The 18,446-nt window shown below is 36.5% G+C and overlaps 1 protein-coding gene across 5 annotated transcripts in view; it reads left to right on the forward strand.

The window, feature by feature from the left end:
* The first annotated feature begins 2,596 nt into the window (after positions 1 to 2,596).
* LOC111156802 (EYA transcriptional coactivator and phosphatase 1) overlaps positions 2,597 to 18,446 on the forward strand; it is a 171,193-nt gene continuing 155,343 nt past the window's right edge. For 2 of the 5 annotated variants that reach the window (XM_022517866.1, XM_022517865.1), the window contains exon 1: positions 9,449 to 9,572. In XM_022517866.1, coding sequence (XP_022373574.1) covers positions 9,449 to 9,572 — 124 coding nt within the window. Of the gene's footprint in view, positions 2,707 to 7,854; positions 7,905 to 9,444; positions 9,573 to 18,446 lie in introns of those variants that run through there. The other 3 variants (XM_022517864.1, XM_022517868.1, XM_022517870.1) reach the window with 3 other exon arrangements.

Consider the following 18,446-nt stretch of genomic DNA (forward strand, 5'->3'; position numbering starts at 1 on the left):
TTGTTTTTAATCCATCTAATTTTGTTTTAGGAAAAGGAAACCATTTAGAATTGGCGTATATGCACATGGATATTTCTTTTAGCCAATGACTAAGCTCTTTGTTACATAATTATAAAGCATGACCTGAATCATATTAGTGGTCATATTACCTTCATCATGCTTTTCATAATTTTCCCCATAATTACATGCATCATTTCTTTAATGGTATCTTGTTTGGCTGTATAAATAAAAATAATTGAATTTCAATATAAAAACTAATGTAATATGATAAATTTGATTATAATATAGGCAAGTAATTTATATATAAAAGTCAGATGCTTTACATGATATTCCTGCTGTTCTAACTTCATAGAGTTTGTGTCTCCTGGATTTGCAAATACAATCTCTCGTGGATCAGAAAAGTAATATTTTAGCCTTTCGTATCTAGAATAAGTTTCAAACTATGGGAAGCTTGGGTACAATAGCTTAACATAGGGTTTCAAACAGGGTTGAACCAACCAGCACCTCAGATTTTTATTTTATGAATCTTAGACATAAATATGATAGCAAAAGCAGTTACTATGCGGGTGCCTGACATCACAGATTAAAGTAATGTAACATTACATTACATTTCACAGCACTAGAAACCTCCATTATGTGCTGTATTTTATTTTCTGCATATTTACTTTAGTATATTGAATAACTGATACTTCTGTTTGAGAAAGTGCTGTAGGTGGTAATGTAATTCTATTTCTGCTGCATATATGAACAGATCCAATAGCAATCAACTGATTTTTGACCCAGCTTCCCAAACATGGCAGATGACTCACCCATGATTCCTTGCTGGTACCATACAAAATGAAATCCTAGGTGAGTTTGCAGTTTAAGCTGACTCTTAGTTTTGACAAAGCTTTCTCTTCTGAGGAATTTAGATTGGCATGCTTTCAGGGGGGAGAGAGGGAGAAAGTCCATACTGAATTTTGTTCATTAGAAGCTTTTCGTTTTGGTTGCATGGGAATGGTGCTTTCATTTACAAATTAGCAAAGAAAAGGTAAGACTGTGTGTGTGGGTTTTATTAGTTCATGATCTGGAAAGGTATCATAAAATCTTAAGAATTTACTGTGATTTTTATAAAAATGTTCTTTCATACCAAAGCAAGAGCCTTAAAAAAAAAAAGATGCTTTTTATTATGAATAAATGATCGAATACATAAAATAGCATTTTCAGTAATGGTGAAATAGTTTGAAAGAAAATCCAATGGGTTTAAGGATTTTGATTTAGAGTACAAGACTGGTTATGATAAGTGAGTAGTATGAAAATAAACATTTGCCTTTGAACTTTGGTATGGAGCTGGCAAATTAAAATATAATAGGCACATCAGTGATACCTTCCTTAAATATTTGAAATCAATATAACGGTTGTCATCGAGCTAATAACCGCAGTTATTATTTGCCTAAAACATGATAGTAAGTAAGCATTTTAAACTGAAGCTGTAATTTCATCCTAATATGAATAGCTCGACTCTCTAGATAAGTGTTATGGATTATATATAGACTGTGAATTTAGTTTAAAAAGTTTTTAAGAGAACAAAGTGTAAAGAAAAAGTTCTAGATAAAATAAATCTTTTCCCAAAAATGACTGTAAAATATTAACACCGAAATATTATCTGGTTCATATCCCCCCCCCAAAAAAAAATTGTTCCTGTAAAACTAGCTATTCTAGAAATCACTGCAGAAACATCATCCGGGCTCTCGTTGTTAAACTGATAATAGTTTACACGTTTGCTTGTTTTCTCTCTTTACCTACTTAATATACAAATGGCCATTCTCGCTCGCGCTCTCTCTCTCTCTCTTTTTTTAAATTTTTCCCAGACCTGCTAGTTGGTACATATCGGGGGGGGAAAAAAATGAAAAGAGTTGACTCCCCAAGTTTCAAGGCCTGAAAAAAGTTTTGGAAAAGTATAAAAGATAACGTGTAACTACTCCCCAAAGCTCGTAATTGGTAGCTTCTGTAGCAGGAGATATGTGTTGACAGTGTCTCAGAGAACTTATTCTCACAGCTGTTTATTCAGATAGCATGGGGCGCGTTCATTTACATAATAAATTTTTTTTTAAGCAGCAAGGTTGAGTCAGACGGAGCAGGGCTCCTTTCAATTGTTGCATTTAAACCAATAAGGTTAGAACAAGAGAATAGCTGTGGTTTGCGTTGCAAAAACAAAAAAAGCCCCGAGGCTCCACGGGCAGACCTACAAGGCTGCGCAAACAAATCGAGGGATGAGATTCTGCTGTTTCTTTGTCTAGGGTTCTCAGATGCTATCTGCTGCTGCTGTTTGGTGGGGAAAGAGCGCAGGGCACAAAGCGGTTCCTAAACAGAACGGTAGGAGCTGATGGCTCCGAGTTTGGGGCGAGGTAGAAACTCTCCAGTGCCACTTCCGACTTTAAGCCTTCCTGTTGCCGTCCACTGTGGCGGTTTGCTTTCTGGGGAACGCGTTTTCGCTCAGTCGCTCGGCAGCCCCAGCCTGCAGCAGCGGCCAGGCGGCTGTCCCCGCGGCCCGGCTTCCCCCTCCCGAGGCGCCCCGCTCCCAGCAGCGCCGGGCTCCGCTGGGAGCTCCTAAAAGCCCTCACGCGTCCTTACCCAGGAGCCAAACTGCATAAGGAATGGAGGTCTGCTAAACCAGAAAATTCGAAGGAGCCCATTAAACTGGTGGATGCAGCGGATGTAAGCGCTGTAAGTACGAGCTGACTGTTTGAAAAATTGTAGCGACTGACAACAGCTGTCCTGTGGGCAGAGCCCAAGATAACAGGAGCGCTTTTAGTATTGTTTGGATTTGTTTTAAAATAACATTAGGGCACGGGCACGGTTATGACACTTTGTACGTAGTGCTTGACCAGCCACAGGGTGCCATCATAAAAGTATAGTTCTTAACCCCCAAATTAGCTGAGCGATTAGCATCATTAAGAGATAATTACAAATTAATTGTTAGCAATTACTGTTGTTGTGATCGATATAAATATAACACAGGGCTATATTCTTGTAGGGAGATTACTTCATATCTCTCCTGAATTGCACAGACCTCCAATATTGTTGTGATATTGAATAAAGCAATAAAGGCGTGTAAATAATGTGCATTGCAACACAGATAACTTTTCCTCTGCACCTTTGGTTGATAGGTGAAAACGAGGAAGGAATTAACATTTTGAAAGGACCAATAGGTAACAAAAATCAATTGATACCACTTTTTAAGGGAGGAAATCCTTTGGCTTCAATAAACAATTTTCCCAAACATTATATTAAACAGATTCATCTTCAAAAGGTGAAATAATAAACATTTGCTAAATTAATGTACTTTTCGATTATTGACACTTTATATGACTTGAATGGACCTGGAAATATAAAAACAAGATTCTTAAACTTTTGAATGACCATTTAAAGTATTTGTCATTTAAAATCAGTATATTGCTAATGACTCGTGGGCTTATATTTCTTGGGAGGAGTTTTTGAACACATTTAAGTAGCTTTTGCAGGAATTCAATAAATTCAGACCTGTCATTGAATTTAGACAAGTGTTTTTATGTTGCATTTCTTAAAATGACAAGGGGTACAAAAAGTCAGCAGTTAAGCCCAAAGTGTAGTTTTATGGGGTTTGGGTGTTTTTTTTTTTTGTTTTTTTTTTTAAATGTGTCTTTCAGAGTAGGTTTTGTTTTAGGCTTCTGTGAGTTTTTTCACCCACCATTTGGAGGTTTGAGGACATGTATTCATGAATAGTCATGTTTTTTTGCATTATCAAATATTTGATATTTGACTTTCTTGCTGCTTGAGTTCTCCTAAGGCCCAGAGTGTTCAGTAAATGAGCAAACAGCCATGGGTTTTCAATCCTGAAAATTCTTCGCGGTGACAGACAGAGAAGCCTAATTGAGCCACTGTTCAGTTTTAGAGTGCCAAAAGGAAGTCAACTGCTATGTGAGTTTCATAGACATGATAAATGATTTTCTCAAAAGAAAATTTCCACTTGAATGAGAAAATTCATATTAGAATACATTGGGAAAAGCAGAAACACTTGCAGCGAGAATAAAATCCCTTCCATTTAATCAGATAGCAAAAGTATTTCATTCAACATTTTGAATGAATGCTAATTTTGAAAACAAATCTTTTAAAACTATAGTGGCACCAGTGTCGTTTAAATGCTTGTTTTTGTTTTCACGGGGTCTCGATTTTTGTCATTTTCTTCAAACGAGAAAGTTTGAAATACAGCATCTTATGTTGAAATCAGTAATAGTATTGGAGCATTCATTTTAGAGAGTCTTTGATAAAGAAGGAATTAAGTGTTAGCATTTAAAAGACATCTCTTCCTAGAACTTCATTTCGATTTTAGGTTCAGGTTTTTATTATAGCATTGACACCATAGTAAGAAATACTGGTTGAGGAGAAAATTTTAGCAGGAATATATTCTAATTAAAAAGCAGATTTATGCCTAAGGCTCAGTCTTATAAAATACATTCTGATTAGAAAATTGCCATTGTCTTTCAAATTTGGGAGTCCTCAGGTTGATCTGTGGTTGGGCAAAACCAGCTTGCCTGCCAACTCTATTTATTTAGATAAGTTCAGTACTTTCACTTTGAAAATTTCTTTTTAGTTTTGGGGGGGAAAAAAGTTTTAAATTATAGTCATTTTATAAAAATTGCTTCTAGCAAGCAAAAAAGCCTATGGAAAACCCATAATTTAGACAAGTACCTACATTTTATTTGCTCTGTGCTGCTGAGATTTAGAATCTCTTTCCATTTACAGTTTACTTTTCACAGAACATTATTAACTTTTTGGCTTCATACATGATCTTCTGTCAGATGCTTTTGATTTGTAATTTAGCAAAGTATAATAAACAGTGCAAAAGTCATGAATTTTGCTCGGTATCCTGAGCTCTGTGGTAGGGAAAATGTGATAAAATGTGTACCTTAAGTCTTGTTTGATGATCTCTCAAAGCAAGTTTGCCTTCTGGAAATAATTTCTGGGGTTGAAGAGCATGGTATTAACAGATTTAATGTGGCTATTCAATGGATTGGCGAAGTACTATGTGAGGTTTAACAAAATGAGAGAGACAAATTGAACATCAACAAAAGTTCCATCTGTGAAGAATTAGAAATTTAATTAGAAAAAAGGCAAACTTAAAAGACCTCATTAACTAATCAGAAGTCAAAGTTACTAGTTTAGAATTCTTGAATTTAAATTCTACTATCTTTTTTTTTTCCCTCTTTGTATTTTTGCAATTCTCAGTATGTTGCTGTGGGTATTCTATACAAAGAGTTTTAAAAAGCATTAAAATGAAGTGACTCCATTGTAATAGAAGATGACTATTTGTGATGTTATGGGAAATATTTTTGTACTCATAGGAACATTTGAATTAAAAATACCAGATTAGAAGAATACAAGAAACATATTAAGTTTATGGATGTGAAGCAGAAAATGTGAGCTTACTGAATGTCTTAATGGGATTTTTCTGAAAACCATGAAATAATTTTTTTTCTCTTTTTGAATGGGAATATGCCTAGTTAATGATTTTTGAAACACCTTTTGCTTTTAGACCTTTAAAACACAGAAACTTCCAAAGATCGTGTCAAACATAAGAGAAAATCAGCACCAATCAGAAATAGGTGTTCTTTTCAGATAAGTCATTATTAAGAGTATGTTTCCTTACTGGACTGTAATCTTGTACTACACATAAAAAACTAAAAGCATGTGAAGTGTAGCATTTTGTAAACTGTAACTAATTTTGCTCACATCTGTGTCTAATTGTTGTCTGCATTCGCATTCTTGAGAGTAGATTTATTTTTCCTGGACCACGATGTGGATTCAGCTGACCAGCCTAAGTGAGGATTAGTTGTTTTAAAGTTATTTTGATTAAAGAGTCATTTTTAAATACAGTAACACACAACACATGGTTTAAATAATCCTTGAGACACAAAAGAATATATCTGAAGTATACTTAATGAAATGAAGATCATGGATATGGGCTTTCAAAAATTGTAGTGTATGAAAGTACAGTAGAGATTGAGGCCAGCGTTAAAAAAAAATGTGCAAATGCATTTTTTTCAGTGAGAAAACGTGTTAGAATAATTCTTATTTTTTTAAGCTTTATTTTGAAGTTTGAAGACCTTATTTTGAAGTTCATTTTAAGTTTGACTTTGAGGTTTAATTAATGATAGGCTAAGCCACAAATATAAGTATAATCAAACTTGCAAAGTATACAATGAAACTAAAATTATATTTCCAACATTATACTATCTAGCCAATGTTAAAATAGGAATGCATTTTAACGTTTAACAGAAAGTGCGTTTTACATACTCTTTCCCATAATTGGGCCAAGAGAGTTCTTAAAACTGAGTTAGTTCTCACCTATAATTTATTCCAGGTGTATAAAAGCAGGAAAAGGGGGAAAAAAAGGAAATTTATCCTTGAGGTAGATTGCTGTAGTTTCTAAAGGAAAACATTTAATCTTGCGTGAGAACATTAAGCAAAAACTGCGGACGCCTGCTATCACAAAATGACATATCCACAGGCATTAAAATTGCATTTTCACTTAATACTCAGGCGTCTCTTAATTATTTTTCGTCCTACACTTATTCTAAAAACACAGACCTAGAAATTTCACAGAGCCTTCCACCAAGATATTTAGACTCTAACAATGAGCTGTTCTTGCCAGAAAGGTAGAATTTCTTAATTTCATAAATCATAATTAAAAAATAACAGGACTCAATAGCAGATACTCGGTTGGATCACTTTGATGCCATTTGAGATGCTTCGGTTCTCATCTTTGTTCTGTAGCCCTAATTGATGTCAGTTCAGGTTGAATGAAAATGCACATCAAAGATTTGGAGTTCTGAGCCATTTTAAGCATTTTTCAGAATGCTCTTTCCTGGGAGGCGTTAGCCCGAGCTTGCAAACCAGCAGCCCACCCTCACCTGAGCTTCTCACCTGCTGGTAGCTTGCGCTGCCTCTGGAGGAAGGGCAGGGACTAGCAAAGCCTGCACTTTAACTTAGTTGATTTATCAGAGACAAAAGGCACCAAAACACTGGCTAACTGGGACATTGACTTGATTATTAAGCCATCCATTCTCTTTGTTGGTTTGAAAGACAGAAAATTAAGCGGAAAGCTAACTGCTTTTTCTGTTTCAGCAGGCAATGGCAAATAAGCATTCACTGATTTTTTTTTTTTCCTCAAACTTGCATGAGTAAATGAGCACATCGCTCCATGATGTGATTTTGGGGTCTGAAAACTTGCCTTTGCCAATTTTGGTCAGTCCAGCATCACCTGCAAGTCGCCCAGAAGCCGTTTCAGTAAATGTTAAATGGCAAATAGTAAATGTAGGAGAAAACCATCATGATAAGGATAAGAAACTGTCAGGAGTCAAAAGGGTGGGCGGGAACTCTGTTTCAGCTGGTGATAGCAAAAGATGAAAGATCTTCTGAGGATGCTGGAGGATTAATTCTTGAACTGCTGTGAAACACACTCATTTTGCTAATAGCTATTCCCCCCCCCCCCACCAGTACCTTTTCCAAGCTGCCTGGGCAAGGCTGCTTTGCATGTTGATTGGGGGAGGGGTAATCCCGTTTGCAGCTGTCATAGGCCAGTGATGAATCACTATCCCGTCATTTGGCTGCCTTCCCCCCTGACAAGGGGAGGAGGAGGGTAGACCTGCAGGAGGAAACAACAGTGGAGACCTCAACTTAAAGACAATATGCCTTTCACTGCTGCAGTATCCTCCTTTTTCTCTTTTGGTTAAAAGAGAGCATTGTCGTTTTCAGCCATGTGCTCTGTATAATTAAGAGCTGACAGTGAAGCAGAGTTAACAACAGCTTCTAATTTCTTACCCCTGATCACAGGTGCAAACATCTCAAACCAGTTCAGATGTTGCTGTTTCCTCAAGTTGCAGGTAAGGATATTTGACATTTTTGGAGATTACCTTTCTGTGACCCATATCTATTTTTGTCTAGTATTTCTTCATTATTTCTATTAATAGCAACAGCCTCTGTTGGAAATTACTTAACAATTTGTGTGTGTGTACGCTTGTAAAAAATTTTAAGTATGTAGAAAGGGAATAGGAGCCTGGGTTTGAAAATGATTATGGGCTATAGTTTCTGGTGTTAGGTAAACTGTGAATGTGTAATGTGAATTAGGAGAGAAAAGTTGGATTGTAAGCCATTTCTAGTTTGGATTTAGAAGATTTGGGCAAGTAAAAACTCACTTTAGAAGTTACATGGTTCATATTAAGCTGTTTTAAAAACTATTTACAGTAGGTTGAAGTGCAGCCTTTAAATTAAAATAACTAGCTTTTATTGATCTGGTTGGGGGGCAGAAACAGTTTTCACTTCAGTGGAACATTAATACCACCCTTTTTTTTTTTTTTTTTTTTTTTAAGAAAAACACAGAAGTTTAAAATAAAGCGAATGGGCCTAAGATTTAAAAAAAAAAAATTGCAGAAGGGTATCTAGGTGTGCTTTGAGTCACTTGAAATAAGCCCCCTCCTTTCTATTAATAGAATATTAAATATAAATGGCTAATCCTGCAACTGTGACCATGAGGAGTGGTTTCTATACCATAACCTTATAGAATAAGTAACTACTGAGCCTGAGAACTTTGGGGGAGAATTTAACTGTTTTTATAAAATGGTAAGAATGCAAAATTGCAGCATTGAAGTAGAATTGTTGTTTCCCTGAATAAGTGACAGCTGAGGTATTCCAAATGCTAATGCTCGCAGGGACTCACTGTATGTTGGCCTTATCCCTTTTCAATTGGGCACGCTGTATGTAATCCACAAAGCAAACAAGTGAGCCGACATCATAATGTTTTAATGCTGCATTTGTTTCAAGGGAAACAGAGGAACAATTAAGCAGTTTGCCAGAGTAAACACATGCATCAGGACTATCTCTTTCCCTGTCACTACACTATAAGCTTCAAGTGTTTTATTTGGTTTGGAGACCCATTAAATTACAATTGGGTGGTAAATTGTAAGAGAGTACCTAGTGCTAATTTATTAGATGGAACAGATTCCATAGAGAAGTGATTTTTTTTCCTATTATACCCGTTTACGTAATTATCTTTTACAAAAATAATGCTTCTTTTTTTTTCAATAGAAAAAGAAAAGTATGACTACATTTTTTCTTCCTTTGAAAATTAAAATAGATGCAATTGTCTCATTGTGATTTGATGAGCTGGGTAAGAAAAAAAAAAGATTTTCAAAGTGCCATGTGAATGTTTGGTTGGATATGTAAGGCAAATGACACCTTTGAGCACCACATGTTATGAAAGCATGACTGAAGTTAAAATGTAAGATGAACTATCTGGAGTCTAAGAAAATAGATACAAAGGGACTTTTGTGTGCATGGGTTTCAGAGGTGTCAAGTCGTTAGCACATTAAATAGTAGTGTTATGAATTTGGTACATCTGTCACACGGAAGGCTTCTTGTCTTTAGGTCTATGGAAATGCAGGATCTAACCAGCCCGCATAGCCGTCTGAGTGGTAGTAGTGAACCCCCCAGTGGTCCCAAACTCGATAACTCTCATAGAAATAGTAATTCCATGACTCCCAATGGCACCGAAGGTGAGTGTCTGCCTTCTCCCTGTTTACCTTGCGCCTTGTTTCTTCGTCAGTATATGCTTTGTTATTAGGTGGTTATGATTTCAGTTGTCAAACCCATGAAGCTGCCGTTCTAGTTCCCCTTTATGTAATTTAACTTGTGAATGGGTATTCATCCTCAGGAGGTGCAGAGGACTAAATTATTTTAACACAGGCTGGTTTTATTTGGTACAAGTGCGTGTGTATGTATCTATACATATGATACGCATGTGTGCACAACATTTCTAACCTTTGAGTGTTTTTTAGCTCCTTGTTGATCATTCTCCAGAGCACAGTATCAATTTGCATTGTTTTTACTCTATGAGCAATGAAAATTTGGAAATATTTCCTTTATTTTACTTTCCCTCTTGTTACTAAATACAGTAAAATTTGCTTAACTGTAACATTGGACTGGATTGTTTCTAAATACCAATAAAATTGTGTGCTTGATGTTCTTGTGGCTATGACCATGAAAATATAAATAGGTAAAAGAAAACAAACTTGTTTACAAATATACAGCCTTCTTTGGGAGATACATGAAATTTATTTACTTTCTTAAAGATTGAATAGTATACATTAAACATAGTACTGTTACAATTATCTTGTATAATGATACATATGAATATGTAAATTTTATGCAGATATCTATTTTAGTCCATACACTCCTAAGTCTAAATATGTAAGCAAGGCTATCCCTATGTATTGTTAGCTGTTATGCACATTTCTTTAGGTACTATGTGTAATTTTAGAACTTCAGCATATGGAAAGATATGTTACATATTATATTGTATTTATTTCTAATTTAGCCTATTGAAAAATTTCTTCACAGATACTTGTGTATACTCCTTACTAAGCCTCAGAGCATAAGTTTCACTAGAAGTTCAAGGAATTATCCATGTTAGACTCCTATCCATAAACAAAACCCTTAACCATCATTTTCCCATCACCATGGTGATCTTTTGTCACAGTTCTTAAAAAATAAACAAAACTAAATGCCATATAATTGTTTGCGATATTCCAATGTGTACTGGTGAGGCCTTTTGAAATTAGTAATATTATGAAATTTCAGATAATAGGAAAAATACAAAGTAAGTTGTTTCTGATATTAGACATCTTCATTTTTATACTGACAGTGATTATTTTTAACATGTAAATAGTCTGTTTTGACTCTTTGAGTAACTACATTCATTACCAGTGTTTATGAAAAATGGTCACTGTCATTTTCTACCAAAGTAGAAACTTTGCTGATCCAGCAAAAAAAAAAAAAAAAAAATCTCTGGATAAGGTGGCTTTTCATATGAAACTCTTTCCATTTTGATAGGTGATCAAAAAGAAATTGGAATGGTTTTTAGGAAAGCAGTTCTGGTATCTAAGTAGATTTTATAGAGCCAATAAAAAAAATCAAGGAGTCCTTTATTCTTTCCTTTGGAATCTGGCTTCAGGTAGAAGCCTGGCTGCTGCCCTGTGTCAGGGGCATGCGCAGCTCCCTAGGCTGATGGGCCCCGCGCCAGTGTTCTCACGCAGGTAGCTGCTGACAGGAGGGTCGAAGGGGGCCATGGGTGCAAACCTTCTGTAGTCGTTCTCCTCGCTGAGAAGTCCAAAGAAGAAAATCATTTAAAGGAACTTAAAAATAAAGAAGACTAGTTAAATCATTTTTACACTAAGCATACATTTTGCATGGAACCATAATATATAGGAGTAGCAGTAATTACAAAATAATAATAGTTGATTTACGTATGAAGAAATGAAATGGGGATAAGGCGGTTTCATACTGTCATCATTTCCTGGCAAATCGTCTCCTACAGAATAAGGACCACATAATATTGAAACAGACTATGTGTTGGGGACTGCCCCCTAGGAAGGCCTTGTGTGAATGATGTGTGGCTTGTTTTTTAAAGGCATGTGGAGTGGTTGGATTATTTCTAAAAGTTTACATTTAATGGCTTGTTGTCAGGTCCATATTCAAGAATATGTATCTTATACAATTTTTGCATAACCAAAATAGTTCAAAAGAATACAATATTTTAGATAACTGTGGAATCCGCTCAGCCAGGCAATCTGGCAAATAGTTAGAAACTACTTACTTATCAAAAAAAATGATCTCAGGTCTTGGGAATGAATTTTTCAGACAAATGCAGTTACTCATCTTGCTTTGTTTGTAGCCATCATTCCTGGGTGTACTTTGCAAGGGTAATGGTAGAGAGGGAAGTTAGAAGATATCAATATAAATTATCCAAAGGGTAAAGGGAAATTTGGTCAAGACGTTGGGGATACCCAGTTTTATTTTAGTACATAGTTTGGAAATATGGATCCAAATTTCCTTCATGATCCACATTACATGCCTTTTTAGATGCAAATTATATAAGAAAGTTCTGTGTTATTATTAAGTTTGTGAATCAATTCATCATGCTGCTTACATGTTCCGTAATGTGTTTATTTCACTGCCCCCAGTCGCCACTAGAGGAGTGAAGCTTAAAATTAGTGAACTTAGAGTGTCTGGCAAGCCTCCCTGGGATATAGTCATTATGGATTTTCCTCGTACTTCTTTGAAAATCTTATTGATTTCGAAACCAACACGGTTCACCCATGAATTAGAATGCAAAACAAGAAATTCATTAAAATTTAGGAGCGCGTTTGAAATAGCCGTCATCTCCCCTAACTCCATAACAAGTATCTCTAGCTACATATACCATGATTTATATATTTTTTAAAAGATTTTATTTATTTATTTGACAGAGAGATCACAAGTAGGCAGAGAGGCAGGCAGAGAGAAAGAGGAGAAAGTAGGCTTCCTGCTGAGCAGAGAACCCGGTGCGGGCCTCGATCCCAGGACCCTGAGATCATGACCTGAGCCAAGGGCAGAGGCTTAACCCACTGAGCCACCCAGGCTCTTGGCCATGATTTATATTTAGTTGACTCTACTTCAGCTTCGTTGAAATGAGCTTCTTTAACGAGGTCAACAAAACTTCCATTTAGTTTACACAGTTGTTGGCTTTGCCCACGTTTCTATAGGTTGTCTTCTCTCTCTCTCAGCCATTTTTTTACTTCCTGCCACCACTTGTCCCTATAATGAGGCTAAGAAAACATGAAAATCTCCTGTATCAAAAACCATAACTTCATCTGAAGAACAAACAAGAAGGGAATGGAATGGAGAGGCGGAGAATATTAAGTTTCTTCTTAAGACGGCTGCCAAATTATCATAAGACTCAATGTTTGTAGGTTCAGTATTCACAGACTAGTGCCTATTTTCATGGTTCATCTAAGGGATAAAGACAGAAAGACCCTGAGCTCCAGTCTCCAATACTGTGCTTTTTTATTTCCTAGAGGAAATGTTCTTCAGTTAGAATAGTTGTTTGAATGTTTCATATTTCAAAAATTTCAGCCACTCGTGTTTTATATTCTAGTCCAACCTCTCTGTGAATCGTTATTGTAGTTAACTGTTGGTTTCACACACTTTATAAATTCTTTGAGATAGAAAGCATAGATAGGTAAAAATACAAAATAGTAGCATGCATGAATGTTTGCGTTGCAAAGAAAAAAGCACTGGTGGAAGTGATAGGTTTCCAAATGCATTAATAAATATTTTAGTTACTATTAAACACTTAAGGCTTGCTTTGGAGGAGACTAATGGGTAGTTATGAAAACAGCAATTGTGGCTTTCTTTTAACCGTTTTGCCTATTTTGAGGAGAGGTAGTTAGTCTTCCAAGACAGGAAAGAATAGAAACTTCTTATTAGAGAGATTGTAAAATCATAATATTTAAGACCTACGGTTCTTGCTGGTGTTGCTTCCCTATATCCATATTAAAGCGCTGAATCTGAGAGGATTTCTAATGTGTGGATTTATGTTCAAGCCTCTGTTCAGTAGAGTCTGTGTGTTGATGTCTGTGTTGTGTAAGTGTGAGAAGTAGTTGGGAAACCTTCCTATGGAAGGACTCAGTGTTATAGCAGTGAAAGGATTTTTATTTACGTACCTGATTAAGGCCTTGTTTGAAAAGCAGTGATTCTTTCCATCTTTGTTTTTTTCTGGTTGTCTTATGTCTATGGGAGTCTAAGATTGGTCAGTTCATATATTGCTAGTTTGAGTGTTTGTTTTTGGTTGTCTGGGGATGAGGAGTAGGAAAGGGCAAAAAAGAGGTGTGAGCAAATGGAAGTAAGAGCTCTAATTCTGCGTTTTCTCTATTGTAAATTTAGATCCAAACTCAGAAAGAAGCTTAAACTTGTCTTCCAGCAGATGAATTTGCATTTAAGTGACATAAAACCAGATGTAGTTGGACTCCTCACTACAAATAGGGTTTCAGGAATTCTGATGGTAATTCAAATAGTAATTTTGGATTGGTATATCAGATTTCCAAGATGATAAGAGATACAATCTTGAATTAGGTGGCTAAATTTTCTGCGTTTTAAAATTTATTTAATTTTGTATTGCATATTTTAAGATGATAGGTTAATTCAATTTTACAAATTTATATTATCAGAAGCTATTTTAAAGTTGTTTTATCATTTCTACAAAGCTTAGGACACTAACAAATTATCTGGATTTGTTTTTCTCACTGTAATGTGAATTTAGTAAAATACAGTTATATCCAACTAGAGTATTTTTGAGAAAACCTTATTTATAAGAAATATATAAACTGGAGTGATATTTTTGAGAAAACCTTATTTACAAGAAATATATAAACTGGAGTGAATGTGTATAAAATTATGGTTTGAGGCTGCTTTTTCAAGGCTATATTTGTATATTTGTGGTCAAATATTCTGTTGTCAATAGAAACATGATAATCTAATTTTATTATTGTTTACATTCTGCACATGATTTACTTTCTGGAAGATTAGAGGACATTGTGAGTAAAAGGATTTCTAACTGACATCTTTTAAATTTGCCTGTAGCCACATAATTGGTCTCTTAAAAATTGTTCTTAAGCAAAGGCCATGAAAGGATAAAGGAAATATTTTTTGGATTCGGTATTTGCCTATATATTGTGTATGAGAAGAGTTTCCACATGCCTGTTACTAATTAATAATAATGGCTACTGTTTATAAATAACTTACTGTTAGTCATAATGCTGACCATTCTCCATGATTTATTTCATTAATCATCAGAAAATTCCTGATCTACCAGCATAATGGTTAAGAGGCTGGATCTGAATCCCAGCTCCTCGATTTACTAGCTGTGTTAGCTTCCATTAGACTCAGTCTCCTCATCTGTAAAATGGGGATAATAGCAGAACTTATCCCAGGCTGGCTGTGAGGAGGATAAGTAAAACCAGGAGCACACTTGGAATTTACTAAGTGCTCTGTATCTATTAACTCCCATACCGTGTCTAGAAAATAGGCAGTTCAACAGTACTATTGCTGTTGTTTTACACACTGAAAATTGAGTCTTAGAAACTTCAATGCCAAGTTTAAAGGCACAGACTTTGTAATTGGCACCACTGATATCTGATTTTAGTATTTGAGTCAAGTTCTGAGTACAGACCCTGGGTTTTAAAATCACCATATTTGGGGCACCTGGGTGGCTCAGTCAGTTAAACGTCTGCCTTCAGCTCGGGTTATGATCCCAGGGTCCTGGGTTTGAGCCCCATGTCGGGCTTCCCACTCGGTGGGGGGGTCTGCTTCTCCTTCTGTCCCTTTCCTCCGACTTGTGTTCTGTCTCTCTCAAATAAATAAAATCTTTAAAAAAAAAATCACCGTATTCATCTTTGGAGAGAACATGTGATTCCCATCACCTAACAATATCTTTTCTGATACTTTTATACTAAACACTGGTGCCTTCACTGCCACATGGATGCCTTTGTAACTGGAGAAGACCATTCCCTAGCAAACGCCAGAGCTGTAAAAGGACCTATGGCAGAGGTTTTGATGATGAAATGACTTCATTATGAGGACACATCCCCAGGGCAGTTATACTCTGGTCTTTAAGTTCTCACGTGCATGAGCGTATGAGATTTCTTCCTGGTGTCACCCGTGCATAACATATTGTATCAATAGGTTGAGTTTTAAGGGATTGTCTCTTACTAGTTTTCAAAGCCTTAGACTTAATTATAATTCCATCAGCCATCTCTCTCTGTTAGGCTTCTCTGGGATCAAACAGAGATGGGAAGTCCTCTCTGCTTTTCATTATAATAGTCATTATTATATGCACATTTGGATTGGAGCAGTGTTACTGTGAAATTTAAAAAAGCAGTTCTAGTTTTGCTACTGCTCAGGGTCACAATTTTCTATGTCAGAAAGTTTGGGTGGGTGGGTGATAAATTTGGTCACATTTCCCTTGACTTAGAGAACCAGGTTGTATTGCCCAAGTAGAACTCAGAGAAGCAGCTTCAGTAGCATTTTTTGGGGGCCCCATAGAAACAGCAGTTCCCAAAGCCAGGGTTTGGGAGCATGCATGCTGTTGTCTAGGAGCGGCAAGTTGCTGTGCAGACAGTGTGGGTGGAGGGAAACGAACAGGAGGTGTAGGAAGTGAATTCCGAGGATAAAGGGGTGGTGGGTATGCGTAGGGCCTTGCAGGTGGGCAGATATACTAGAATTTACTATAAATAGCTTTCGTAGTAAGAATAGGAACTCCAGTGCTTATTGCCTGAAACTAGGCTCACAGTGTCTGGAGAGCCAGAGCCAGGTTCTAGATAAACTCATGGCTCTCTGGAAACCATCTACACCTAACTCCCAATGCCTATTAGTTCAGAGAATCCCATTTCTCTGACCTCCCTTCCCTGGCTGGGCCAGAAGTTTGGTATGATCAGAAATCTCTATCTCCTTTAGAACGTCCTGTCTTCCGGGAAGCATTTCTGGTTCCCTCCAGGGAGTTGTGTGAAACTTTAGTGAGTGCTAGTATTTGGCTAATTCTTAATCCTTCACTCATGGGTTCTTTGCCTTAAGTAATTCCTAATTTGTTACGATGGCCAAGGACACCCAGGAGTGAGCTGTATAGAGATAAAGAGGTGTGTCTCTGTGTGTCCACTTTGCTGACTTGGAGTAAAGTCCAAGAGTTTCTCATTTTCCATTTTTGGCTCCAAATATACAATACAATAGGAAAAATACATAATTACAAATTTTCCATTCTTTGGGTAGGCAAAGTTATCTGACACATTGCTGTCTTCAGCGACTGCTAAATAATCGAGGATTTGTGCTGAGGACTTATGTTAAGTTTTAGGACCCCTTTTACAAGTGAAATCTTGTTATGTTTATAGTAATTTGTTGGTTTGGCTGGCTTTTTAAATTTCACTTCGTGCCTACAATATCTCATTATACCAAAAAAAGGTAGATGAACTCTACCAAACACATCCCAAGGTGATATGTTTCTGTACACCCTTTAAGGTAAATTGGAAACTTTTCTTTTACATACAATGAATCAAAATCTAAAATGCTTACCTATTTTATCATTGCCTCTGTTACTGTTCAGGGCAATTGTGAGTGGAAAGAATACTCATTAACAAGCTAAGGACTGAAATGATCGACTAAGTTCTTACTGTTTATGGAGCACATCGTTCTACCCTCTGCATACCATATTTTATTCGCATTTTATGTACCTCATTTTAAAAGAGTTTACACAGCATAGTAACTGTTCTGGAGAAGAGATTCTCATGTGAGAATGATTTCAAAACCCACCTTCTTTACACTCTAAACGTGGATTCCCCCATAGCCAAATAACTTGGTTCTTACTGACATAATTTATCTGCCTTAAGAAATTTTTATGTTACGCTGTCTAAGCATATGCTTCAGTGAAGGAAGGGCAACATCTGTTTGTATGTGTTTTGCGTAGTAGAGTCTCTAGGTTCCCTAAAGGCAAGGATAGACCTGTTCACTGCTGTGTCCTCAGCGTCTAGCGGAAGTCCTGGCAGTGATTAAGCAGTCAACAAATATTTGTTGAATGAATGCCCCAGATGATGAAGCAAATAATGCAGGCAAGTGATTACAAGAGAAGAGAACCATTCATTTTATTTAAAGGCATGAACAGATCCAGTAAGTATCTAAAGCCTGTTTTTAAAATTTTGAAAAGGATGACTTCACAGACCAATTTCTATTATCGTTATATAGGTCATCCTCCCAGACATCCACAGTCAACGTGGCTGCTGAGTTTGAACTTGATCTACATAACTGACTTGCCTTTGACCTGTACTAATTAATTCACTTACTCATGGAAACTACTCCTATTGGACGTCATAGTATTTAGGAATAATGAAGCAACTTCCTTCCCCACAGGCCAAGAAATGACTGAATTATATAAAGATCAGGTGGTTAGTACACTTAGGGTTAGTATCCTTACAAGGTGGTAAGGAGTCATGATTGGAGGTGAACATTCTAAAAGATGAAAAATTTCAAGAATAAGGATATGGACATACTATAGTGAGAAAGTCTGCATGTATGTATCTATAAAAATAGAATATGTATCACACTGTATATTCAGCATTGCATTGTTCATTCATTCAAGGAATACGTGGTGATTTGTGTCTAGAAATTTACCAGATATCAAATTGCCAAGGAGAAGTTTATGGTCTACTGTGATTTGCAGACCTATAATCAGATGACCACTATACTTTATAACAAGGGCTATATTATGCAGAGAAATGGGGACCTAATTATGACTGGGGTGTTCGAGGATGGTTTCTGCACACAGGTAATACTTAAATTGGGTCTTGAAAAAGAAGTGGAAAAACACTGGGTGTCAAGCCAGAAAGGAAGAAAGAACATGAATTGCAGAGCTGTGGCAAAGATAACCCTAATCTCAGGGGTATTGTGTGTGTGTGTGTGTGTGTGTGTGTGCGTGTGTGTGTGTGAGAGAGAGAGATGTTTGGAGAGGGACATGTGCAGAGTCAAAAACAACGGGGCTAAGAGAGTGGCCCAAAGCAGATGAGGAAAGG

This window comes from Enhydra lutris, unplaced genomic scaffold (genome assembly GCF_002288905.1).
Source record: "Enhydra lutris kenyoni isolate GAN:26980312 unplaced genomic scaffold, ASM228890v2 scaffoldscaffold49, whole genome shotgun sequence".
Taxonomy (NCBI): domain Eukaryota; kingdom Metazoa; phylum Chordata; class Mammalia; order Carnivora; family Mustelidae; genus Enhydra; species Enhydra lutris.